Source organism: Larus michahellis, chromosome 2, assembly GCF_964199755.1.
Source record: "Larus michahellis chromosome 2, bLarMic1.1, whole genome shotgun sequence".
In the NCBI taxonomy this organism is placed as follows: domain Eukaryota; kingdom Metazoa; phylum Chordata; class Aves; order Charadriiformes; family Laridae; genus Larus; species Larus michahellis.
This window is the reverse complement of record NC_133897.1, coordinates 90,947,327-90,974,854: the sequence shown is the minus strand read 5'-3', so window position 1 is coordinate 90,974,854 and position 27,528 is coordinate 90,947,327. Positions and strand designations below refer to the sequence as shown.

General features: G+C 39.4%; 1 protein-coding gene across 10 annotated transcripts in view; it reads right to left on the bottom strand.

The window, feature by feature from the left end:
- CTNND2 (catenin delta 2) overlaps window positions 1–27,528 on the bottom strand; it is a 683,266-nt gene that overhangs the window by 130,543 nt on the left and 525,195 nt on the right. For all 10 annotated transcript variants that reach the window (XM_074576184.1, XM_074576187.1, XM_074576188.1 and 7 more), the window contains 2 exons: window positions 24,466–24,679; window positions 7,513–7,696 (listed from right to left, as the gene is read on the bottom strand). In XM_074576184.1, coding sequence (XP_074432285.1) covers window positions 7,513–7,696; window positions 24,466–24,679 — 398 coding nt within the window. The remainder of the gene's footprint in view (window positions 1–7,512; window positions 7,697–24,465; window positions 24,680–27,528) is intronic.

Sequence of the window (27,528 nt, the reverse complement as noted above, 5' to 3'; positions counted from 1 at the left end):
TCATCAACGACATCAAAACTACAAATGATTTTCAGAGCTGGTGAGTCAGTGTTAACCTAGAAATGCTCGAAGCCTCTAAAAACCAGGCTCTCACATAGACACCTACTCCTTGATTAAAATGCCTCCCATTAGGTAAATGCAACTTGGAGTTTACTCCTTTCTACCTTGTTTTAAAAGACAAGAAACAGCAGTTCAGCTCATTTTCCCTCCTGTGATCTGTGTTCCTGCATGATACTCTGGGAGGCATTATTAAGCTTTTCAACAGTTTTTCAAAATTCATCATCTACAAGTAATACAGAACTTCTGAGCTAGTATATTTAAAAGTAAGCAATATGCCATTCAGCTTTAACCTGGAAAGACAAGATGTAGGAGCTGTGATCAAGATACCTTCATTTATATTAAACTGGAAATTACTGGTAGTCATTTGTATAGTACCTGTCAGGAATCCTTCTTGATTCTTCAAAATAATGGAGAGTTGACGTTAGCCCCTCAATTCCTCCACAGCTTGTCGTTGCTGGGACCCAGGAGCATAAATGATATAATTTTAGTAAGAATTGAAGTTTTAGAGAAAAGGGATTGAACTTCACAGAACCAGACATTAAAACTGAGCTTTCCCTTAGCTTCTTGACAAGGCTTTCCTCTGCATTTACTTCCAGCTCCAGGCCATAGAGAAATTCCCAAGCTGAGGAGAGCTGTCAGGGGAGCGTGTGTTTGTGTAAAAACGGACATACCAGTATAGCCTGTATAAATCTGGAGTTTAGGAACTCTCTAACTTGATTCAACAGCCCAATTGTGTCCAAATGAGGTTTAACACATGGTGTGCTACTCTGTAGATTATGTAAAATACATGTGTTTCACCACAATACATTTATAGAATGTAGCTAGATAATTGGCATCAAATCTGCTGATCTGATGATCCCTGGATTTTAATTACACCAGCTTTGTAACTGCAGTAGCTCAAAAATCAAAAAGGACAAGAACAGTGGTGATCACCCCTTTCTTCAGGATAAGACTGGATGTGAAGAGGCTAAGAGGAGGAAAAACTGTGCATTTGGACAGCTTCCTTTCTGCAAGGGGATAACCCTGCCTCAGTATCCCTCTAGGTAGTGCCTCTCTCCCATGCCTTCTGCTTGCTGGAGCTGCTTCTAGTAGCAGTCCCTCCCTTGAGTAGGCTGCCAGTGGACATAGACAATTAATATCAGCTTTGTCCTAACTTTGGATTCTGACAGGCTCCTTAACGGAGAGTGGGCTTTTTTGTTATCTGATGCGCAAGATTGCAAGAGAAGAGCTCCTGGTCTGTAGAAAAAGCAAGGGAGATACTGAGATGGGTTGGCAAGTCCAACACCTCTATATCCACTATGGCATATACAGTGATGGACTAAATGTGACTGTCCTTTTGATAGGAGGAGAATCATAAAATCAGCAAAAAATGGTCCTACTGTGAGAAGCCACCTCTGTTCATACCCAACTGAAGATATACAGAGCTTGCACCAGTCAGTAAAGACAGAAACATATTTTAGCTTCAGTCATCATGCCTTTTATATCTGTATGTATATACGCATAAACACACATGTATACATGCACATATGAACATGTAACAGTCTAGTTTCTTAAGAAACATGTTTCACATATTTAAAAGAATGTTTCTTCATATATATGTATGCTTCTTTAGAAACTAAACAGATGATGAATAATACAGCCTGCGCGATTTATTTTATGCTGCTCCCACATCTTCTTTTGTCCTAGGCAGCAGAACGTTATATTCAAAACAGATTACAGAAGTTCCTAAGAATAGGGATCAATAGACTTTGGATACCTAGAAGAGAACTGGAGGAGAAAGATGGTGGGATAACTGCATTAGCTATAAATATCTGTGAAATACATTTCATCCACAAAACAGTTAAAACCATTTGATATTCAGGCCTTACAACTGACACAAATTGTTTTAACAAGGTAATTTGTTCCTTCCAAAAGTTGGTATCTCCAGAAAATACTACCGGGTCAGTTACATTCAATTACTTTTTTAAAAGCACTTTTCCCCTTTGTCTGCCTTCTTTGACAGCTTGCTACATTATTTTTTCAGTAGAAGAATAATTAACGGTATTTTGTGAAAGGTCTGACAAGTATAGAAGTATGAAAATTTCAAAAGTATGGGGCTTTATAAACAAAAACTACTTGAGCTACTCTCACGTACAATTTCTAATCAACTAACGGGGGGAAGATAAATATTTTAACAGACCTTTGATTTTCACAATTGCCCCTGTACCTTCAGTGTATGATGAAAAATTAAATAGAACATGGAAGAAATAAAACCCCAGCATTTTATGATTTTGAATCTAAAACCAGATTAGACTCTTAAAAGTAGTAAATTCTTAAAATTCTTTAAAGTCCTCAGATGAGATCATATTAGCTTAAATTCATATTCAATTCATAGGAGAAAACAAGGTTCCAGATTGTACATCAGGATTAAAACTCTTGAAAAGATTTTTGTCAGGGATTTTTTTCAGATAGTCTTTCTGCAGAGATCTAGTTTTGTGATAAGTAAGTGTATTGGGTTTGTATGGCAAGGTTTTGTTAGCATGGGGGGACTACAGGGGTGGCTTCTGTGAGAAGCTGCTGGAAGCTTCCCCCATGTCCAACAGAGCCAATGCCAGACGGCTCCAAGATGGACCCACCACTGGCCAAGGCTGAGCCCATCAGCCATGGTGGTAGCACCCCTGTGATAACATTTAAGAAGGGGAAAAATCCTGCGATGCAAGAGCAGACAGAGAGACAAGTAAGAGTACATGAAAGTAACAACTCTGCAGACACCCAGGTCTGTGAGGAAGGAGGGGGAGGAGGTGCTTCAGGTGCCTGAGCAGAGGTTCCCCTGCAGCCTGTGGTGAAGCCCATGGTGAGGCAGGCTGTCCCCTGCAGCCCACGGAGGTCCACGGTGGAGCGAATATCCACCTGTAGCCCATGGAGGACCCCGCACCAGAGCAGGTGGATGTGCCCAAAGGAGGCTGTGACCCCAGGGGAAGTCCGCATCTGTGGCCCCATGGAAAGAGAATCTTATGCTGGAGCAGGTTTGCTGGCAGGACTTGTGACCCTGTGGGAGGCCTACACTGGAGCAGTTCATGAAGAACTGCAGCCTGTGGGATGGACTTATGTTGGAGAAGTTCATGGAGGACTGTCTCCTGTGGGAAGGACCCCACACTGGAGGAGGGGAAGAGTGTGAGGAGTCTTCCCCCTGAAGAGGGAGGAAGAAGTAGCAGAGACAAGGTGTGATGAACTGACCACAACCCCCATTCCCCATCCCCCTGCGCCGCTCGGGGGGGAGGAGATAGAGAAATCGGGAGTGAAGTTGAGCCTGGGAGGAAGGGAGGGGTGGGGGGAAGGTGGTTTAATTCAGCTAGTTTTAATTTCTCTTTACCCTACTCTGATTTGACTGGCAAAAATAAAATTAATTTTCCCTAAGTCGAGTCTGGTTTGTGTGCGATGGTAACTGGTGAATGATCTCTCCCTGTCCTTATCTCAGCCCACGAGCCTTTCGTTATATTTTCTCTCCCCTGTCCAGCTGAGGAGGGGAGCGACAGTGGGCACCTGGCATCCAGCCAGGGTCAACCCACCACCGCAAGCACGATGCTTCAGGTTAAGACAACATTGTTCAATGTGTCTCCTGTTGATTTTTACATTTCAGATCAGGGATTATAAACCCCCCACTATAACAACTGGCATTCCAAATTCAGTTTTCACCTGAATTCCCCTAATAAGTCTAAATGAATCAGAAACTATAAACCAAATATACAGTATTTCCCTAACACAAACAAATAAAGCAGTCACAGCTGAAATCCAAAAGGAAAAAAAGAAGTCAAACTTTCACAGAGCTTAATGAGGTAAGGTACTAGTATCTCAGTGGGAAGCCAAGTAAATTGGGTGATTACTCTAATACATGTCACAATGAGGTCTGGCAATTTATGAAAGCTGAATATTAAGATTAAATTTATAAGTGATAGGTATAACACTGCATCTAGAGCTTTGAATTATCTAAACCATTTCAAAGTATTCAAGTTATGTAAAATTAATTATTACAATATTGTATTAAAGCTATTTTCTTTTTTCAAATCACAAAAGTATGCAAAGTGCAGCTTGTAAATAACGTCTTTAAGAAAAAAGAAAGTAACAGGAAAAGAAGGTCTGATGTTGCTGCTGTCTTTCTTATGATTTCATACTGATTTCAGCTGGATTACGGTGTGACTGGAGTTGCAGACTTAAGAACTTCGTTAAGAATGATAATGAATAAGCAGATAAGAGTACTAAAAATTGTAGTTAATAAGCAACTTTTTAATTGAAAAAGCATAAGAAACTCTCATCAAGAAACTGAGAAAGAAAGAATAATAATTCATATACTGTAGTGAAAAAACACAATACAAAGATCTGACTATTCCTATATAATAGCCATTGCAAACTATTTATTAGCATTGTACATGGGATGGATTATGTTACCGCACCTTTCAGGAACTATTTAGTTTTCAGCAGTGAATGCATCAGAAAACCAAAGGCACAGAAGACTGAAAAAAAACCCCATATCTGCCTGGCATATTTGCTAGCATTACACCTTATGTAATACAACCTGATGCCTCTAAAATCTGTCAACGTTACAGGTTCAGAAATATTTGACAAGTATTCTGAACACCTCTACTTTTCCTATGATACTGAGCATCATCACTGAGAATCCTGATGCAACCGCATTTTAACCACTGTCCCTTCAGAAACCAGCTGTAGCAAAAGGAGAAAATGAAAAAACAGCAGAGGACAACCAAACCACAGTCTTAGCAGGAACTCTCCCATGGAAGATAACAACGGTCTTTCCATTTACCAGATAAACACAGAGCTACCTCAGCCAGCAACCACCATCTTCTCGATTTACATTACCTCCCTTGGCCAGTGAGATCTTGAAATGGAAAAATGAGGCTTGTAGCTAGTCACAAGTGGAAAGAGAGAGAGCTGTTCAGTTTATTGGGGGTGGTGGGTATTTAAGGAATGCTAGCTGAGGTACTACGTGCACAAAGCACGCGCTACTCCAGTCGTCTCCATAGAGCTTTCTCATCTTTCTGACATCCGCTGTTTCCTCCAGCCTCCAGCCCCATTATCTTACATGAATTCAACACGAGAACCCAGTTACCATCTCAGAGGTCAACTTACACTTTTCTCCCTTGCACAAACTCAAACTTGATGTTTTGTTCAGAGAGAGGGAGAGATTTTCAACAGCGACTGGGGAAAGGTAAACAAGAAAGTTCCCGCTGGTGTGAAGCAAAAGAAAGTTCAACCCTCTCCAAATGTTCTGTCTCTGCCAAAGAGCATCCACACAGACTAAGTGGGATGAAATTATCTAAAGAAGATGGATGAAGGCCAAATAAATATCTGAAGCTGTTAGAGAGGACAGCAAGATGCATCTGGGAAATAGGTAGGGTTTGATATCAGAAGGGTATTAAAAAGCCATACTATGGTTGAAAGGCCTGGGTTTAGAAGGAAGACCAACCTGCTCAGGACAGCCGTTTGAGCTGCTGTTACAGCTACCTGGGAAGGACTGAAGAGATATAATAGGCACAGTCTTTTGCAGGCAGATATGAGCTTATTTTGCACGAGCTGACCAGAAGCCATTCTGCTATGACTGCGTACCATCAAGCACTTGGTAGTAAGCCTTGCTGCAAAGCAGTGTGTGTTAGATCTGGCAACGTACCATTCTCATGTGGTCACAAGTCCTCAGGCTGACCCACAGGGCAGGCTACAGTAAGCTCACATCAGTTTGCAAATGGGCGTGCACATACACTCATGAAGGAAAAAAAAACAAAGAAGAAAGATTTCAAGACCAATGTGCAACGAATCCATCAACTATGAGGTAGGATGAACTGAAGTTTGCAGGATCAGGGATGGTCATCAGTCCCTGAGAAGCAGTTGGGAAAAATTAACAGGAAGATAGAGCTTATGGTGCGGGGAGACCAACACTGGGCATGCCCGTTCAGAGAAGGAGCACTGTGAAGCCTCAAATTTATAATGGACACTTCTTTTAGAGGCAGCTCTTTAACACAGGTTAAACATCAGAAGTGTGAGAAGTATAACATGGCACCCATCTTCACGGAGTGACTTCTGTCACAGTGATTGAGTAACTTTTTTTCTAGTAATTTGAACATAATGCAACACTTCCAAACTGTTTTCAAAATCAACACAACTCAGGTACAAACACCTAGCTTCAGTCGCGTATCCCAGCATAGCTGGTGTTCACATATACATACCTGCAGTTAAGTCCTTTACAAGTATATTTGCAATATGGAAGCTATCACCTTCTACATTTCATTCTTTTCTGATTACATATAAACAATCAATAATAATTATTACTTTTTCCCTTAAACTTTTCAGATAATACTTCTGAAAGGGAGACATTTCATTTGATGAAACGGCATAAATACAAAAAAGGTGGTTGCTATAGATATGTAAAAAATACTGCTATTTTACTTTGCCTCCTAATCAATAGTGATTTTTTTATTTAGCTCTTTGATGGATATCTGCTTTGGACGCAGCATACAACACAGATTGTATCACTGATACATACTATTCACCTAACAATTTTCCTGTGGTCTATGTAAAAATATTAACTAATCAATTTTCATGTCTCTGATACAGATTACAGAATCTCCGATATACAAGGAGAAAAAGCAAACAATGCTTAAAAGAACCTGCTTAGTACGTTAAAATATTTTAAAATAAACAAAATTATAAGGATTGGAATTCAAAAATTGCTACGAATCAATCCTTTTGTAAGTCTTTGTCAGAACTGAAACTCTTCTTACTCACCCTATTTTCATTCTCATGTCTACAGTGATTTTTAGGAATAGACAGATCATGTTGCACATATTTATGTAAGTGCACCTTGGTGTTGCACATACAAGTTTGGCATACAAATATAAATATAAACAGATACCATACTTGTTAAGGATCTATTTAAGTATTCTAGCTGCACTTATGTTAAACTGGTTGCTCTCTTATTGAAATCCATTTTTCATCTTCACAGCGCAGAAAAAATCTACTTTATATATTTATCATAACTCCAGCAATGGCATCTGGAACCCGTAAGGCATGTTACTTTTTGTGAACATCTTCATTATTTTTTGTGCTGATTAAATTGGGTGTAATAGTGAGAACATATCGACTTCACTTAAGTAACTGGAGAAATGGCGCAAATGTACAAGGCGCAAAACATCTGTAATATACAAGCTTGGATGAGAAGATCGGTCAAAGCTGCTAAGAAAAGAGAAAAGAAAAACCCACAGCAGCGCTTCTAGAGATTGTTTTTTGAATGGCCTGAAGCTTGTTTTCTAATTAATTTCCAACTTCAAGCTTACAGCACTGAAAGTCATTGCCTTAGCTGACACACAAACCAATTATTTACTTTACAAATGCCTAAAAATGAGAAATAAGAACTCAAGCTGAAGCAAGATGATTAAGGCAAAGCAAACGTTTTGCAGTACTCACCTTAGGCACCCAGTGGCATTGCGCAGCACCTGTGATGAATGGAGCTGTATTTTATGATCATCCTGGAGCGGAGAGTTTTCCCATCCAGAGTGAGGGATGATCACTGCATTGGTCAACACTGCGAGGGCATCCTGGATGATTGGCATTTTCAGTGCATCACAGGAGGATAGATTCCAGAGAACTCCTAGGAAAAAAAAGCAAATGATTAATAATGAACACTTCTCAAAAAAAAAAAAAAAAAAAAAAGACTGAATAGTTTTCATTTTTAAAAAACCCCTGAAATATTTCATAGCATTGGTGCGCCTAATAAAGCTGTTTCTGTCAAGAAAAAAAAGACTACATTGTAAATGGGGCTGGATGAGACCTGCACACTTTTGAAGTGGGAATACAGCTTTGAATATGCAACAAATAGTCACAGCAACACTGGAAATTTCTCAGAGCTAAGCCTAAAAACTGAGTAATTGGTCATGATCAAGGCCTATTTACCCTGTGAATAACAAGCGGAATGAAGGAGCATTACATGTATTTTTTTAGGGCTTGGACTTCAAATTTCTTCCTTCTAAAAAAAAATAATAAAAACTAATAGCAGAAAATAGGTTCTGATTTACACTAAGACTGTAACTCTTGATAGACAGGCATTGAGAGAACAACCCCCTAACTCTTTCTGTGATCTTCAGCGTAATGAAAGTAACTGTCTAGCTTAGTTAGTACTACAAGCAAAAAGACTTCCTTCACAACCGGGTACAGTGGTATGGTATTATACTGGCCTCCAACAAGCCACTTTTTATTTCATAAATATGTTACTATTCAAAATCACAGAATACTACCATTTTTGCACAGAAACAAGCAGCTTAATGGTGCAATTCACAAGGAGATTTACTGAAATTTAAAAAAAACCCACTTCTGTTAAAATTCTAAATGTGCCAAAGAAAAGAACAATCAAGAGCTAAAGCTTTCTGAGCACAGCCGCATGGATCAGGGTCACTGCAGATGTGCCACAGAGAGACTGGGTAAGAAATTGTTGGGGGCAAAAGTGACCCTGGCTTTCATTCCCCTCTATATATTTGTGTCAGAGCTCAGGAAAAGCGCATTTGATTTTTGTGCTGTGACAACAGCCTGCTGGTGCTGGGCACCTATGAGTGCAGGGTGAAGCCAGAGGGCAATAGGCTGCTGTGAAGAAGCAGTGGTCTTTATTTTTGTGGTCTTTATATTAGCCTGGAGGAGGCTCCAGGGAGACCTTATAGCGGCCTTCCAGTACCTGAAGGGGTCTACAAGAAAGCTGGGGAGGGGCTGTTTGCAAGGGCATGTAGCGCTAGGACGAGGGGCAATGATGAAGTTCTTTACAATGAGCACTGGAACAGGTTGCCCAGAGAGGTGGTGGAGGCCCCATCCCTGGAGACATTCAAGGCCAGGCTGGATGGGGTTTTGAGCAACGTGATCTAGTTAAAGATGTCCCTGCTCGCTGCAGGGGAGTTGGAATAGATGACCTTTAAAGGTCCCTTCCAACCCAACACGTTCTATGATTTTAGCCCAGCGTCCTCCCAGGAGCTGTATGAGCAAGCCTGCCTCTTCCTGCCTCTCCCCTTGCCAACACGCGGCCTCTCCTCTACAGTCCCATCCTGCTCCTTCTTACTTGCCTCCCGGTAGCAACAGCAGCCTGGCCCCACACCTAACCTTGAGCGGCAAAATTGAGTTTTGCCTCTATGGCTATTGAGTCCCGAAACACCACAGAGAACGATTATCATCGTTGTAGACATGACGTTACAAATATGAACATTACACCGTGCAAAACCGAAGTGAGCAGTGGGTGGGAGGAAACCGCTAAAGACCTTACGAGCATAGACTCAGACATTTATAAATATAAGCAGCAAGAATACCACTTGCTCAAGGCATTCTGTGTTTTGAAGGAGACGTGTAATTAACGGGAATCAACCTACATTTTTGGGTTTCCCTTTAAAATTAATTACCTCTATGGGGAGACTGTTGCAGTTATACAATCTCATGTTTTAATTATTTTATATGGAACTGTATGCAAAGACAGTTATGCAGTTAAATGTAAAAAATTTCCTTAGCATACCAATAAAGAACCCCCGAACCTTAAAATAATCTATATGTGGCAAACAGGCAGAACCTGAAAAACTTCAGCTACAGACAAAAAAAAAAAAAAAAAAAAAAAGGCAGAAATAAGAATACTGTTCATTTTTTTCATTTAAGAATTGGTGCTTTAAAGGGAAAAGAACCTTTGTTTGAATTCTGTTCTGAATGCCTTTATGAAAAGTAATACTGTATTTAAAGGAATAGAGACCTTCATAAAGATATTTATACTCACTTCTCTATGACCTCTTTTTGGTAAGCTTTTTTGGCACATCTATTATTCCTGAAATACCTACTATTCTGCCGGTTTTAGTCAGCGCAAAACCCAATACGGTTGCCTTTTTTTTACATTTATCTAGACACGAGTAAGTGATGTGCATGATTAAGTGATGTGAATCAGGATGCAAATCTTTCCCCCTTCAAGGTCAGAATTACTTCTTATGCAAGACAATGTGTTGCTCCTTTGTGAAGAAGTTCTATTTTGGAAATGAAGCAGAAAAGAGTGCTCTGATGGCAACAAAACAGTACTTTGGGCTTCAAGAACTAGTCACAAATGCAAAAAGCAGAAAAAAAAATACTAAAGAAGCAAACATAAGAGCCCTGTCTAGCAAAATGCTTAAAAATGTGTATGTATACACTATTTTCTATTCACTCTAGGTCTTTCCTAATTCAAAGTAAACTCACATAAACGTCACGATAAGTTGGTATTCAGCAATGGTTGAGATGTCCAGAAATATTCTTTAAGCCCTTTTTCTCTATTTGAAATCCACTTGGCACTGCACATGAGCTTTTGTTCAATAAACTGCCATAGTAACAGGCGAGCTTCAAATAAAAATCCAAATAAAAACCCACATATTCACCCAAGAGCCAGTAAGTGGGGCCTGGTTTCACTAAGTGTAAATTAAACCTTCACAGTAAGAGGACGAAGGGACCACCAGACTAAATTAGCTGTTCTGCCTTCTCCCACAATGATTGTAAGTCAAGGCAGAATCAAGCAAAATGGCACTGTCCAGTAAGCCTGACACCGCCTTCAAAGTTTTTGGACCTCACACAGAGTTTTAAGGAGTAAGATAATCCTCGTCCACCCTAGAACAATGCCTTTTACCTAATTTTAAGTCTTTGAATACTAACAACCACATTAATGGAAAAAACAATTCTATTCTGACAAGTTCTAATTTATTCTCACAAATAGTGGAGTCTGCTACTTGCTGAGGTTGGCATTTTAAGTGTCTCCTTGTACCCCTCCTTAATTAAGGATCTGCAATTATTAAAGGGCACTAGCAATTCACTTCCCATTACTTTTGCTGAGGATGACCTGGAGCTAGATTTATGTGAGGCCTAAGAAGATGATCCATTCTCTTGACTTTGCAAGGGGAAGTGATTAAAAAATACGAAATCTTTTACCTGAGGCACCTTCCGTTATGCCTACACTCTTCATATGACTGGGAACGTATTTTTCAAGCTTGTATGCATTGCATGCCCTTTAAGACTATAGTAAGGAGCTGGTCACTGAGATCATTTGCCACCTTACTCCGAAAGTCCTGACTGAATTGGATTTCTCAGCACAATAAGCAAGCCTGGAATAGCCTCAGAGGTGCCTCGACTGCCCCCTGTCATCAGCTGCCCACAGGAAGGGACCAGACTTGGCATATCAGTGATTCAGTGCTATTAGTGGGACCCATCTTGCTGTGTAAGGATTGGAAGAGAGCTGGTAATCCAACAACTCAATAGCCCAACTCAACAGTTTACCATCTGTAGACTGACTCTTGGGAGGGATTGGGAAGTAAGGAACTAATCAGATCAGTGCTGAACATCTCTTACTCCATCACTTGCATTCAACCTTATCTCCTCCTTGTTTTTAAGGTTGTGATGCGTTCAGAGTAGGCATTTTGTCTCTATTTCCACATCACTAGGTTGTGTTGGATGCTGCATAGAAAGAGAAAAATAGCTATACCAGACTGATCATGGCTATTTGCAGGTTGAAGTTTTTCACCCTTACATATAACAAACTGAAGCTCACAGAAAAAATATCTTGCAATCTCATTTTGAGTTTAAAACTAAGGAGAAACCGGTACTGAAAGGATTCATCTGGTTCCAGCTGGAAGACGGACTTTGGATCTGAGTACCCATTACCAGTCTTGCAGACATCAGATGAAGGACTCTTGGAGGAGTTTACGGGAATGCTCGCTATGGAGATCTAGCTGAACCAAGTTAAATCTTCTGGAGTAGCTTATCGGAGGACATGCAACTACTATGTTCAACAGGATATTTAGCATACAAAATGTAAATCATCTTTTTTAAGAAGGCCTTTCACAGATAATGATGATCAAATTTAAAAACTGGTTAGAAATTTTTAAAAAGGTTATAATCAGCCTTTTCAAGGACATAACTGCACAGATATCATTCATGAGGAAAACTACACATAGATCTTTGTTAAGGCAATTTAAGTTTGCCGCCACTAGAAGAGGAAACTGAGAGAACAGAGAACCAGGAAAACTTTGATTTATCTTTCTCTTAGCCAAATTCCGGAAGACTGAAGACAAGACCAACAGTCCAGGTTGACGAGACATTACTACTGCTGAGCAGACAGAAGTTATCCACCACACTCTCAGCTTAGAAACAGCATTCCTTTTTACATAAATTCCTCTCAGCTATTGCAATAGATACTGCATCACTTACCCTAAAGAAGCAAAGCAAATATTTAAAAAATGTGAAGTCACTCAATTTAATGGAGCAGTCTGAGCCAAAAATCCATCATATCTGAATCGGGCTGGAGCTCAAAATCATCCTGATTAAGCTCTTCAATGTATTTTTTACCCAGTGTTTTACTTAGAACTGGTACTTGCATATGTATATCTGCAGTCAGATATAACTAAAGATCGATGAGCCACATGCCATCCTTATTCCATTTGAAGTTAAGAAAATAGAGATCATACATTTCCATGCAAAAAATATCACCCTAGCAAGAGACCATGTGAGAAATCAGGGAAGTCTAAACAATTACTCAGTGCATGATTAACACTACCTGAAATTACAACTTTTTATATATATATATATATAAATATATATATATATATAAACAAGCCCCTTAGAACAACTTAGACCATAAATAGAAATGGAAACCAAGAAACTGGAAAAGTTAGCTTTTCCAAAAATCATTGCTCCTGCCACACTGCCACTACGTATTTTATTTTTCTATTGTGCTGCAAAAGATGTACTTTGCCAAATAAATTATAGGACAAAAGGATCATAAGTAAACAAGTATTATTGGGAGAAACAAGAGTTCGATTCTTCTCAATTTGGTATGCTTAAGTTAGTCCTAAATTTATACCAAGATTTTGCTTATTTAATACTCTTTGTTGAAAATAAAAATCTAAAGTCTTTCCAACTCATCTAGGTTTTTCTCTTCCATCTTAATTTAATAGTTTGGTCATGGACTGATGAAGAATGCCATTTGGTAGAGCTGGGAGATCCGGCATCCACCGAACACAGCGTTGGCAGGCCTTTTTGTTTATATACTGAAGGCACACGGGTACTACAGGCAGCTTCCCTCATGAACACGACAATTAAGATTGAAATCTGCGAGCTAAACACCCTGCGCAGAAGCCAAGCACAAGGGATCTTTTTCTGGAGTCTTTAGGAAAAGCACCTTCTACCCCAAGCTCTAGAGAAGTCACGTGCTGGCTCTTTACTGCAGCTTTGACACTTGGAGCCCCCCCGTAATCACAACGCTGCTCTGCAGAGCTGGATCCGCTGCGTGGCAGCTGGGTGCGGGCTCCTGATGTGTCGCATCGGTTCTGCTGTAAAGATGCCGAATACCAACCACGGCATTCCTTAATACTAAGTGCAAGAAGACTTCACAGCTAGCTCAGCCGACAAGGTGAGGAAACGGTCTCAATAGCAGAATTTCTGTAGGAATCAAAAAGTGGTTGATTTGAATTCTGGCACCTGGACAATTCACAGCTCATAGCTCCTTAAAAGCACACTATAAAAATAAGTTTCAAATTGGTGTAACAGAGGAGGAAGTTTCACCAATTTTCTTGAAATAACTTTTTATCTGGTTACTAAATGAATACCTATGTGCACCGGCCTGTAATTCACCTATTCACATGCACAGAGGTGGTTTTCTATCTGTGTATAAGACGACCCACGAAAAGTGCAAATTGAGAAAGACTGGCTTTCAGTAAAAGTCATAAGCAGGCAGCAGTTTAAGGAACAGTAAGTGAAGGTGCAGCCAGGTGAATTTTTTTCCCTTTGCAGCCACTCATAGCCTTACAAAACAAAAACTTCCACAGAGAAAATTTTTTTTTAACGACAAACAAACGCATCTTGATCTTACCTACATATAAGTACATGACCACATATAATGTAAGTAATATAAGCAGTTCCTCTGAAAAGCTAACTCTTTCTCTCTCAACTACTGCTCTTCTCATTCTGAAATTACATCTAGGATTTTATTAAAACAAAAAGGAGGGACCAATTTTAATATTGCTTGCAAACAAATCCTGTCCAAATGCTATTGCATTAACTGAACGAGTCTGTATTCTTCTCACAGATCTGAATTTTGACCTGACGTTGCTGCTCTTTCTGCTTCACACTTTAAAATAACGTATAACTGTGGAGAGGAAGAACTGTCAGACAAGAATATTAGACAGTTATTAGCTTTAACGTTAGGCAGCAAAGCAATTACTAGAAGACTTAAGTTACTGTGGAAAGACGACTGGTTTCCTGCTTGTTCCCTTAATTGATGAAATTAAACTGGCCCCATAAAACACAGAAGCCAAACCAAAAGCAAGTAATTCTAAGTGAGAGAAACACAGGAAAAAAATACATCAACTGTTTTCAAACAAAATGTCATCCTAACACATGACTAAGGGCAATACCATTCCCATTAAATACTTCAGTAGAAAGCAAGGAAATCAAACAAGAATGCATATATGAATTGAAAGATATTTTTTTTTCAATGTTTACACATGTATTTTACTGAAAGATTTTTTTCTAGTACCCAAAATCAAAATATATGTTTGGGAATAGACCCTGTTAAAGAGAAAAAAATGTTATACTTAAAACTGAACATCAAGTTACAGCTTTAAGTGCCTAACTCCTTTCTCACAAGAACCAATTAGGAAGTTAGTCCTATCTATAAAGTTGCACCGACATGCAAAATAAAAGGCTCAGTGTATAGTTGCTAAAAAAAAACACCAAAAAAAACCACCAAAAGAAAAAAGAGTAAAGGCTTATTTACTAGCCAAATCTTAAAACTGTTATCTAAGATAAAGACAGCACTGAAAATAAGATTGTTTGGAAGGGAAGATAGGAGGTTGGCCTCTGAACCTAAAAGTAAAAAATTAGTGGCCACAGTGAAAAAAGTAACTTCATCACAAAATTAAAATGTTTCAGTGTATCCTCAAACTTTAATTTTGTAAAAAAAAAAAAAAAGTGAAATATTCATATCTGTTTCTAACAAAAACTATTTTCAAAATAAAATTTAAGTATTCTGTGTTGCAAGTGGTCAACATTTCAAACTTCAGATTGACTTTAAACTGCAAGTGTTTTAATAGTCCATCATTCAGGCAGGGGCATCAAAATTATATGCTCAGCTGAATTTTTCCAAAGGATTACTACTTGCTGAAAAAGTTCAATGCAGCTGTTATGTCAAGCCATATGCTGCAACAGATGTCCCCTATTTATCACTCCAGATTGCCTTGTTTGATATTTCCTCTTAAACTTACAGTTGACCAAACTAAAAAAAAAAAACGAAGAAAGAAGAAAAAAAAAAGAAAATCATTTACGTAGTATATTAACAAGCAAATTATGAAATTGGTTTCATTGCCGTATGAATCAAAACAGCTTGAATGAATTTTCCAAAGAAGATGCATCTCACTGGTTGTACAAGGGAAAAATAGTTCCTTCCCATTTAGACTTGGAAGCTGATGTGGTTCATACACGGGAGCGACCCCAGTGCCAGAGAGAAAAGGTGAGCGAAAAGGGACCACCTTGGCTTTTGTGCTGAGAGTGAGTGTGGTAAATTCAGGACAACGGAATGGGAATTTGCGGGGGAAGCAAGGAGGAGGAGGCAGGCTGTGATGCGAAAACTGATGAAACCAGCCGCAAACAGACCCCCAAGAGTGAGGAGAGAGGGACTCCCCTGCCAGGGGCATCGCGCTGCTCCCGGCGGAGACCTGGGCACCTTGGGGACTTGTTCTGGCTCTCCCCCGTTTACCCTCCAGGGAAACAGGCACTGCCAGCTTGGGGAAGGTTTTGTATCGCTGTTTTATCACTATGTTCCCTTTTACCTATAACGCTACTTTCAATGCAACACCTTATGCGATAGATCAGTGCCCCAGCCTGTTGCTAAGAAAGCAGGGCAGAAGATTTTAGAAGACATCTCTTTTAAAACCTCTCCTTATTTGATTGGGAGCAGCAGGGGGTGAAGGAGTTAATCTGATAATTCACAAAATATTTGAGAATGACCCTTCATGAATACAACAAATCCTATCAGTGGGTTTTCCCATTTTCAGAGCCAAAACAGTGACAGCATATTGAGAAAGGGGGTAAAGATTGTTTTATAATTAGACAGTAAATTGTAATAGATTTTGTATAAAATGATCCAGCTGAACTGTCAATATTGTTTGCATAAGTGTTATTTGATAAGACAGAATCATTTCTGGAGCAAAATTACCCGATTTATTAAATTACTTTTAGATTTGCCGTTACATATGAGCTATAAATAGGATGTGTTTTGAATGGCTCTGGAATTTCTTGAAGATGTCGTAGCCTATAGGTTGGAAATCAGTTTCCCAACAACTTAGGGGTGTAAGCTGTACGCCTGTTTACCTTCCCGGCTTGCAAGGAAAATGGCTATGAAGGTTTGGTGTCTCAGTAAGTGATTGCACAACCGGTTCACAGGATGAACTCACTGGCATTTATAAAAATACCAATTAATTTCTGCTCTGAATTAGTCTGAAAATCACTTCCACATTTCTAGAAATGTTGACAATGTTTTTTATAGGTGATGCTAAAATCTAAAATTTAAACTTTAACAGACTGTAGAATCGTACTGTGAAGTACAACAGTGTTGTTCCTTACACGGCTGTACCTTGTTATAGCACATCCGCTGCCTGAAACATCAGTCTGGAGAAGCACAAATAGGTATTTCAAGTATTTTCTAAAAATTATGATGATGCAATAGCCGTTTTTGAAGACTCGCTGTTAAACCTGAAAGTACCTGACTATTGGGGTGGAAAAGCAGAGTGGCCCTGTAGCCCACTAACCATGCCACTGCCATTGCTAGCAACAGGCCAGAGGGTTTGTACTACCCTGGTGAGACCCCCGAAGTTGAGCTGCTTGAATTTGCATTGGGGCACTTGGACCTTTAGTTTGACTAACCCTAGCAACCGCTTCTGCAGTCCAGGTGGCTTCATTTCTTTTGCTTTTGCTTTGCATCATGGTATGGCATAAGCTTAATTTTACCAAGCTAGCAGTAACAAGTAGTTTTTCTGCATTCAACAAACCCTTGGTTTCTTTTTTCCCCATAACAAGATTTTAAATGTAACAGCAAGGAACCATAAACTACTCTATGCAAAGTTTCAGCTGTGAGAAATGCACGTTTTTACTGAAGACTGAGACTTGCAGGAGATTTGTCGGAGTTTTGGCATTCTATATGAAATTCTCTGGCTCCCAAAACTCAGGGCAGAGGTTGAAGAATAACTTGATTAAAAGTATCTCAAGCAATGGGAGGGACTCAAACTCTCATGTAACCTTTGGGAACTGAAAAGGCTTTTGGACTTGAAGAAAGAAATATTGAAGAAACTATAATACGTAATTCCTCATGCAGCCATTGGCTTCAATCCAGAGTAAACACATACAAATTTTCAGCACACAAATAATTTAATTAATGTTGAAAACAACTGTTATTTAAAACACCTAATTAGAAGTAAATTAGTACAAAAGATTTAATCAGCTTTTAAAATTGATTGTGGAAGGATATTGTGCTTACATTTGCATCAATTTAAAGAAAGAGTGGGAAAGATTTATTAGAGCTAGTACCCTTCAAATCTCCCTTCTGAATGAAAAGCACTTAAAACATATAAGCAAATCTTAGTGACTAAAATTGTGAATATTATCCTAAATCTATTATTTAAAAAATTATTAAGCCTGAAGTCGGTAAGTCACCTGTCTCTGTGCTTGGCAAGTTCCTCAAAGCACTGGTTTAAACTTATTACAGAGAACTTGCTTATCTGCAGAGGAGAAACTAAGCCAGAAACGAATGAACTTCTTTTCTTGCCAAAATCAAAACAAGCACTTCTGAAAGCTGTGTTTTCTGCTAGCAGTTATCTGTCTCCGAGCTTAACCTTCCTAATTTCCTTGACTTGACAGGACATCGTGATTGGATGTTGGGAGGCAGGGGAGAAGCTAATTCACAGAGCTGCATCTTAAGAGGCACTCGTATACTTCCTGCACTTACCCTGTTTCTCCATTTTCTTGAGCTACATAGAGTTATGTGCCCCAAATGCTATTTGGCAGTCTTATTCTCTTAGCTGAGCGTATATTGAACAAAATTGACGTCAACCTTGTGGCAGCAGTGTTACCATGGTTACACCATCACGACAATTTAAGCACATAGAAGGCTTTTCACGTTGTCTGTTTGAAAAGTTTGTGATATCCAGGATACGTATCTGAACCTAAAACATATTATACATTTATAATCTAATTTTCAGTTAACGTAATGCTGAAATCCTCTCGTTGGTTCCAAAAGCAACCCACTTTACACATTTTTCTTCCTACCTTTCTTTTTATACTAAACATCAAAAGCTGCAAATTAATTAGGGCTTTCACTGGCCAGGCTTCCTTATACTTGCATTGCTCCATTACAAAACTTGAATATAATTGAAAAACGGGATATTTAATATGAACAACACTGGAACGACATCCAATATAAACCTGCAAGGTGAAGTACTATAAGAATGCAGCTCATGGAAGAGTTCGTTTCTTGTTAAGTCTGTGGGAAAGTCACCTCGCAGTGGGATAAAACAGCCTTGACTCATTTTCAAATCAAATTTCCAAAGAGCAATAGGGCTACAAAGAGTTGCCACCTCTAAATGAAAAGTTTCTATCACAATAAAATTTCACATCTGTGTTTACACACTCCAGTAACTAAGCTAATGTCAAGGGCACTTTTGCAGAAAATTATTAAACTGATACACTGCTTCAAGATCCGAAGTATGAGAGAGTTATCCCTTTGCCATAATATTGTTAAAAATGACTTACTATACAAAAAATCACAAGTGTAATACCTTACAAAAAACAATTAGAAAATAACATCACAAATAGGAAACAACTACCGGCATGTGATTTTGACTTTGGGAACCCCCAAAAGAAGAATTGCCATTTTACTAGGAAGCTATAAATTCTAAAGAAATGACCAGAATTACCTAAAAGAACCACCAGACAACCAAAAAACCCCGTAATAAATCTTCTACTGAAGTAAGCCAAAAGGTCCACTTAAATAGAATATTCCCTTAAACCTGCTTTACACATCACTGCAAGCTCACTAACATGCAATTACGCTGATGAGCAAAGACACACACAAGGTTCAAAGGGACCTTCTGGAGTGTCTTGACCAACCTGCCAACAATTTACGCACACACTAATAAGCAGTACGCAATCAAAAGGAGGTTTAAACTGCAGCGGTTACCTCAGACCTGGTAGATATAAGGAGGACAACATATAACTGCTTTCAGTAACACTGACAGACAGGTTACACCACTGACAGGTTATAAATACCTCATTATAAATATGTGGCATCTACTAAAAAGGGAACGGAAACGTAAACCAACTACATAATAATGTTGCATAACGTGGGGTGGCAACAGAGGACCAACCAAGCCAAAACACAAACGGGCCATAGCTGAAATTAAAGATAACATTAATGAATACTGGAATCCAAAATCTGGAAAGTAAATGAAAAATTTTTACTGTCCAACCCAACCACGGGCCAAATACACTTGGACAACTAGTGCTTCTTTGAAAGCCACATTATGTTCAAGTATCTTATAATTTTTTTCAGGAATGGAATATATGCTTTTTGATTCAGTGAATAAAAATGTGAACGAAATACCCGGAGTCTATGTCTATCTATCTACATATAGTATAAATGTATAGTATTAGAGAGTTTATGCTTTTTAATTTTTTTTTGTAAATGTGATAATTTTCATAATTTACATATTTTCAGTAGACAACAGTTAAATCTCTGACACTTTAATGTCAACCAAAATAAGCAGCAGGCTGTCTGCAGCACAAGAAAAAACAATTTCTCCTGTTATTATTTATAGCTATATTTCTTTGTCTTCGTGTGCTTTCTAAAAGCGGATTGTCCGCTTTTACCTTTCAATCAAATATGGTATAGACATTTCGAAAATGGGTGATCGTCGTGTAAGGGGCCTCTTAAAACGGAGCGGTTTCTAATTCAGCTAGCTTACTGTTCGTAGGCAGAAACTGTGTTTCTAGTTGTGATGGATTTTGTTTAAGAGGAGAAGAACAGCAGTTTAAATCATGTCGTCTGAGATAGGTACCCAGTTATCAGATGGAGCTGATGGAACAAGGAGCCAGCGTGGGTTGAATCTAGCAACAGCTGCTTGACCTCACCTCCACAAAGCATCAACGGGATTCCCGTTATCCTTGCTAACATTTCACATTTTTCATGTCTTTTTTTTTTTTTTTTTCTGATAGTAAAACAAATAGAAAGAATGCTAAAATGGAATTTTGTGGAACAGTTCATAATTAACTCAGGAAAGGCAAGGCAGTCACAAATCAGCTACTGGTTGTCATTATTAACAAGTGAAAACATTTTTTTACCATCTGCAGGATCTGTGCTAATTTTGTACTGTGTTCTAGTCTATTTATATTTATTAGAAAAGCGTTAACATTTAATTATTTTAAAATAGAAGGCTTTTATTTTTTCCCATTAACAGGAGCCACTGTGGAAACCAGTAACACAGTGCTGGGGTGAAAAGATGGCTAAATTAAGTATGGTGCATCCAGCTTATACCGACTTCTTTTCATTTACAGACTTACGTGAAAGAAGATATTGTAAATCAGGATCTCCTTGACTCTGCAAATTATGAGAGGCTGTAAGCCATGCTGAAATCGCTACGTCTATCAGAGTATTTCACTTCTGCGTCAATGTATATATATATCCAGTGGTATACCTCAGTTTATCCAGGTTTTTCTCGTAAAACACAGTGATTGTGGAAGTGTTTCTAGAAAAGTAATGTTTCAGTATTTCAGCATTTAATTTCGTAACAGCCAGGCAGCAAACTTCCCTCACGGCTTCTACATGGGAGCCCGCACCAAAACCATTTGCTCCATGTGAGAAAGCCTTGAAGCTGTTTCACTTTGCAATATGGTTCAGTTTGCCCAGTCGAAAAATTTGAGCGTGTTAAGGTTTTCCAACATTAGCCTGAGTCCTCTGCTACCAGGGAGGAGAAAGACGAGATAAAGGAAGACGTGAAAAACTCTGTTTTGGAGAGATTATGGCAGAAAGAAATCTCTGGATCAGAGGAAAAGCTACCAATGGCGCCAAAGGCAATCCTGACAAGCAAGGACCTGCTGGGCTAGAAAGCTGGTCTGCAGGGTTATGCACGCTTCCAAAACCAGTCTTGAGATAGCTGGAAATTGAAATTATAATCTCCTTAGAGAGAAGCAACAAGAAGGAAGAAAATGCGCATGCTTAAGGAAGGAACTAATATCATAACTTTTGCTCTGGCTGGCACGTGCTTCACGGTACTTGGGACAGGCGATGAATGCTTCGCTACTGTTCAGACAAATCGAGCGGCTAAAAACCTCTCCCGCCCATATTTCTTCCCTCACAGCTATGTGCCTACTCAGAGGGATTCACAACTTTGTCTTGCCAGATTTCTGGACAGGTCACTTAGACTTGATAGGCTCAGTTCCCCATCCGTACAACTCTCTTATGAGGAAAGGCTGAGGGACTTGGGTCTTTTTAGTCTGGAAAAAAAAACGGCTGAGGGGGGATCTTATCAACACTTATAAATACTTAAAGGATGGGTGTCAGGAGGATGGGGCCAGGCTCTTTTCAGTGGTGCCCGGGGACAGGACAAGGGATAGCTGGCACAAACTTGAGCACAGGAAGTTCCATCTCAACAAGAGGAGGAACTTCTTTCCTTTGAGGGTGGCAGAGCACTGGAACAGGCTGCCCAGAGAGGTGGTGGAGTCTCCGTCTCTGGAGACATTCAAAACCCGCCTGGACACGTTCCTGTGCAACCTGCTCTAGGTGACCCTGCTCTGGCAGGGGGGTTGGACTAGATGATCTCCAGAGGTCCCTTCCAACCCCTACCATTCTGTGATTCTGTGAGATAATGACACTTCCCCACCTAGGAGAAGCGCTCTGAGGACAAATGCTTGAGCAGTATGTAGGGGCAGTGATGGCAGAGCCTATATGAATTCCTAAGGCAGGAACTTTGTGCCCTTTCTAAAAGTAACAAGAACAGTTTTTGTGTAGACAGGAAGCACAATGAACATGAGATGGAAAGGCTCAGGGTATTACATTTACTCCTAAAACACACATATGCTATTATGTTCTCTGTACTTCCCTCAGGCTATGGTGGCACTACTGAAATAATTATCTTCCTGCCACTTCGGCTCAGGAAGGCTGATGGGAAGCAGGAGGAACTTCTTTTATTTTCCCTTGTGCCCACCACCACGTCATATTTTTTCATTACCAAGGCAGCTGCTGCAGGAGCTATCTTTCCTTCCCCAGAAAGGACAGAGGGAAGGAATTTAACTGGGGCAGCTGTCATACTACAACGCTTTACAAAAAAAGCAAATGAGAACGGATTCAGATGTGCGATTCCAGCCTGTTTCCTAAGAGATACAAGATGAGAGGTGCAGCTATGAGTGTTGCATTGGAAAGGAGCTTTGCAGAACACTACCACTACCAGGTTTGCATTTTCAAACCAAGGACCAGTGATTTGCATTCTGAAAGGCAGAAAAGCTGGCCACAGCAGGCAGTGGCCTTCTGGGATGCACTGGCTATTAAAAACCAAAAAAAAACCCAATACGAAACCAGATAGGAATAATATCTTGAAATACCACTGACTTTGATTCCATTCCTCAGGGTCACCATCTTTCTCTGCTCCCCTTTCATAGATGTCCATCACTCCTGACACTCACCATCCCTGGGAGCTGCATCTGCCCATACAAAAGCTGCCTACCATTGATGGTCAGGACCTACTCTTCTTGGCAGTAACAGTTTGAGGGCATGCTAGCACACGCTTCCTTTCTTCCTGTGGGACTTCAGGAAGATTTAACAACATACTGTGCAGTGGAAGGAATGCAAACTGTATCCTGGTATCTTTTCTTTAAATGACCTAATGACATTATGTGTTCTGTCTACAGACAGCACGTGAAGTGCCACTGCGACTGCCGAGGTGTACTGCTGATGTTCATTAGCAGTTTGCCACTTACTACTCAGAATAAATAGGCAGAATGTTCCCTGGAGCCAGGACACAGGCAACATAACCAAGACAAAAGCAAGTATGTTGAATCCGAAGCGGTGGTTACACTTTATTAGATCTGTCAGTAATTCTGTCACTCTGCAGGAGGCACCATCCGAGCCCACATAACCCAGTATCTCTGCCCCATTAATCCTGCCTGACAAGTACGAGGTGATAGGTGTTGTAACTAAGAAACAAAATTAAATATAAAAATCTACTTTTAATAAACACTATGCAGCTTATTCAGACACCCTCAAGGAAGGAACCTGCAGTCAACCAAAGGACGGTAATCTTATCAATTGTATCCTAAATGAGGCCTAACCCACGAGGGTAAGTAATTTCAGCAGAAGCAGAGGTGGTAGCGTGTACTCTGATGCTTCTACTACAGAAATGAGAACTCTTCTTATTTATTTTAGCATGGAAATCATAATGAAAATACAGGCATTGTAAAACAGGATAATGAAAAGGTCTTAAGATATTTTATTTGTAGTATTAAATTAATCACCACATTGATGTTAGCAATCAAATAGAATGAAATCACAAAGTGAAAAATCAAAAAAACCATCTAGCTTCTGTTTTGCATTTTAAATAGGATAGCTTAGGGGAAAGAGGAAAAAATCTACCAATGTTTCAGATCGGTGCTGTTTGACAGCATTTCTGTATTTCTGAAAAAAACCCCCCACCAACACACCTTGAATTTCATAAGCAAAAAAGTCCAAACAATCTTAAAAAGATCAGATTCTACTATATCAAGACAAGAAATAAGACTCTTAACACTACCTCCATGCCCTGTGTCTAACATACGTCACATAGCATGCTATCAAATTTCAGAAAAAAAGGCTTCAGAAGATGACCTTGTCCATCCCTCCAACATGCTTTTCCATTTTCCTATCAGAACCACAAGAAAGGTAAAAAAAACCCACAACCAAATCCTCCTTCTCACTATATAGGATATAAAATAAATTAATAATAGCTTCTAAGAAAAATCAGTAAAATCTGACTTCTGCATGTGCAGCCCTACACCAGACAAGAGGGAGAGCAGAGGATTACCATCGCAATGTATCTGTGTATGGAGCACATCTTCTGCAAGAACATTCAGGGCTAACCAAAGTGACCAGCAACTGCAAGCATAAATCATGCCTCCATCTGTAAACCGCCTACATAGTATTGACTAAAGCTCTTCATACATTACATATATCCAAAGGGCTTGCAAGTGTTTTGTTAGGGCAAAGAAGATGGTAAAAAAATAAAGAGTTACTGATGAAGGAAGTGGCGCACAGCACAGAACCGTGCTTGCAGAGCCTATATACAGTTCGAACAAAAAATATTGAAAGATTCAAACCTGTGACCAGTTCTCTGATTTCCAAATCTGTCGTCTTGCGGAGTAACCGTACTAATGCTGGGATGCCACCACAGTTTTTCAGAGCAATTTTGTTGTCATCATTTGCCTTCCCATATACCAAGTTTCTCAAAGCTCCACAGGCACTACGGTGGACTTCTGTCATCCGATGGTCCAATAGGTCCACCAGTAATTGTATTCCGCCTTGTCTTCTTATCTGAAATAGGCCAAAGTGACAATCATAAAATTAGGGAATGAACGCCAGCATTATATATGCTACCCAATGTAATTAAGCTGTGGTTTATGCAGGCCATGCTCCAGCAAAGGCAGGCTGGTAGCCCCACAAAGCTGCTACGGTACACTGCTTTGATTCCTTGTATTATTTTTTCAGTGGCAACATAACCGTACAATGACGAACCCGAACCTCTGCAAAAGCAGCCAAAAGTTAGTCAAGAGTGTTGTCTCATCAAGATTTCTCAAAGTTCAGCAAGGTTTGCCTTGGCAAGGATTTCTCCTGCGCAGGAGAAACATCATCTGCTTCAGAGTGTAACACATCACAAGCTAGAGGAAAACCCACAAGACTACAGCGAACAAAAAAAAGCACTTAATGCAATAAAGTTTTTAGTTTTTTCCCTTTACATTTAATTACTTGGAATGTGAGCAGCTACTGTAGTCTCTGCAAGGATGTTATATCAACAAAACTGGAAAAGCAAAGATGAAAGGAAAAGGAGGAAGTTGCACAAACTTAAAGACAAGGATGGTGGATAAATCATAGAAAGCTCATTCTATTATAGCTGAGGGAGACCCTTAAGTGATACAGGAGCAGAAGTCTTATTAATTTCTAAGGTAGCCTACTAAATAAATTTCTAATGCAATATCTTATATAAAATATCATTCTAGAAAAAGCACAAAAATGTTTGAGGGAAATTATCAAGAAGGTCAAGGATACCACGAACTATTTATTATAAAATCCGTTTGCAACAAATCCATCTCTATTGTCCTCTGGCGCTATTTGGTCCTCAAACAGTAGCCAGTCTTGGATCTAATTTCAAGAAACTAGACTGGTTCATAACTAACATCCAAGGAGTACAATGCTTTAGCTTCAAGTAAGTTATATAGACGTCTCTGTCAAAAAGTTTCTCCATGTGTGGTGTTGGCTGAGGCACAAAGCAAGCCAGGCACTTCAGCTGGCCATTTTACCACCTCCAGTACTATTTTCCCTAAAACATTAAAAGAAAGACTGCTAGCAGGAAAGGAGTAGGAAATGGTTAAACAAAGCGTGCTAAAATTTATTAGAAATTCATGCTTTATCTACTGATTTCAAAATATTTAATATATTAAGTAGAACCAATGTATGGCATTTCATGAATCTAACACAAACTTCACTGCAAATAAAGACTGAAAAATGATTCAGCCTTTGAGGTTCCAAAATCGAGCTATACGAAATTACTCATTGATAAAATAGAAGTTCTCTCTTTCTTCTACTGGCTTATCTGGCGCATTCCTATTTTTGTAATAACAGCAAGACCCAGTATAATATAGCAGTTTTGTAGTTAAAATGTGTATATACTGAGATGTTACGGTATTAAGTTAAAATGTTATGATGTGTATACAGTTACAACACAGCTTTGGACTAAATGAAGTGACAGCATTTAAAGATAAACTAAGATATTTTCACTTAAATAGGCATTGTATCTGTACTTCCCATCCAAATTTCTGAGTAATATCCAGCAGCCGGCACTACATGAGAGTGCAGAGATGTGAATGGACATTGGTACAATGCATCAAGTTCAGACGGAAAAATTAATTAATCTTTTGGAGAGCCCATTCTTCTCCTGCTCAGAGAAACCACGACATCTTTCAGTTTAGAAACCAGAAAACCAGATCAAAGAGAAAAGGTATTGCAACACATCTCACGGGTCAAAACTTTTCCCATGTGAACACCTTGCAATGAAATCATTTTCTCCTTTCCAAGCCAGGAAAAAATTACCAAGTTTACCTGGGAGGGGTAGGGTTGTTTGTTTGCTTGTTTTCACAATCCATCACCATTTAATCTTAAGATTAAAATATGTTCCCTTCCGCTACTAACCAGATACTCAAAACCAAGCATACTACATGTAGAGCCACCTACATAACAAAATAGATGACGTTTATTGAAACAGAGGAGGAACAAAAATTCATGCATCAGTTCTACAAAAGGTGAAACAGCAACTGAGCTTCACACTTCAACCTCCAAAAAGAAATAAGATCTGGTGGAAAAAAGAACGCAGTTAAAAAACACACGAGTTGTTCTGGTATGATGAGTAATACCAGGAATGACAGAATGAAAACACGCCCGCTGATCTTTGTGTTTTATATCTTTGAAGCACAATATGCTGAATGAATATTTTAATTGCTTCACTGGTAAAAAAAGATTATGAATGAGAAAAGCTATTAACTTTGCAGCAAAAATCATTCTGTGCACTATAACTCGTCTGAAGACTCCGAGGGCTCTGCCTCCACTCAGAGGCACACTGGGCCAGTATCGTTTTCCCCACTCTCCCTCTCGGACACAGCCAAGTGGCATCTCAGGCTCCTCCATAGTTTCTCTTGTGGACACTCTCAGGTGACAGGTTTTGCCATCTTCTGCTCCTTTCTAAGGGAAAAGATGTGGCTCTGCCTTGTTCAGCCAGTATTCCTGAGCTGTACCTTCCCTTTTCAGTCACGGCATCTGACAGCACACCAGGATTCAGCTCACGCAGCTCCTCCTCTCCCAGGAACCTGAAGTCAGCAGCAGACTGAAGTGATTCAAAGATAAGTCCTTAAAAGCGAGGGCATTAAATATTCATCTAAAATGCATTTCTGTCAGAAAAAAAATACGGGTAATGCAACAGAAATGAAACGGATGTTACATAACACCTTACCTAACGTGACAAAATTCCTTAGATTCTACTGAAGAAAGAACCTATTCTTACCTGGGAAAGACAAACTTTTTTTGTTTTTTTGCAAACTTTGAATTTCCAAGCTCAGGTACTTGGCAAAAGTAGCTGTGTCATGCAGGCAGAGATGAAGCCGATTCTTCAAAAA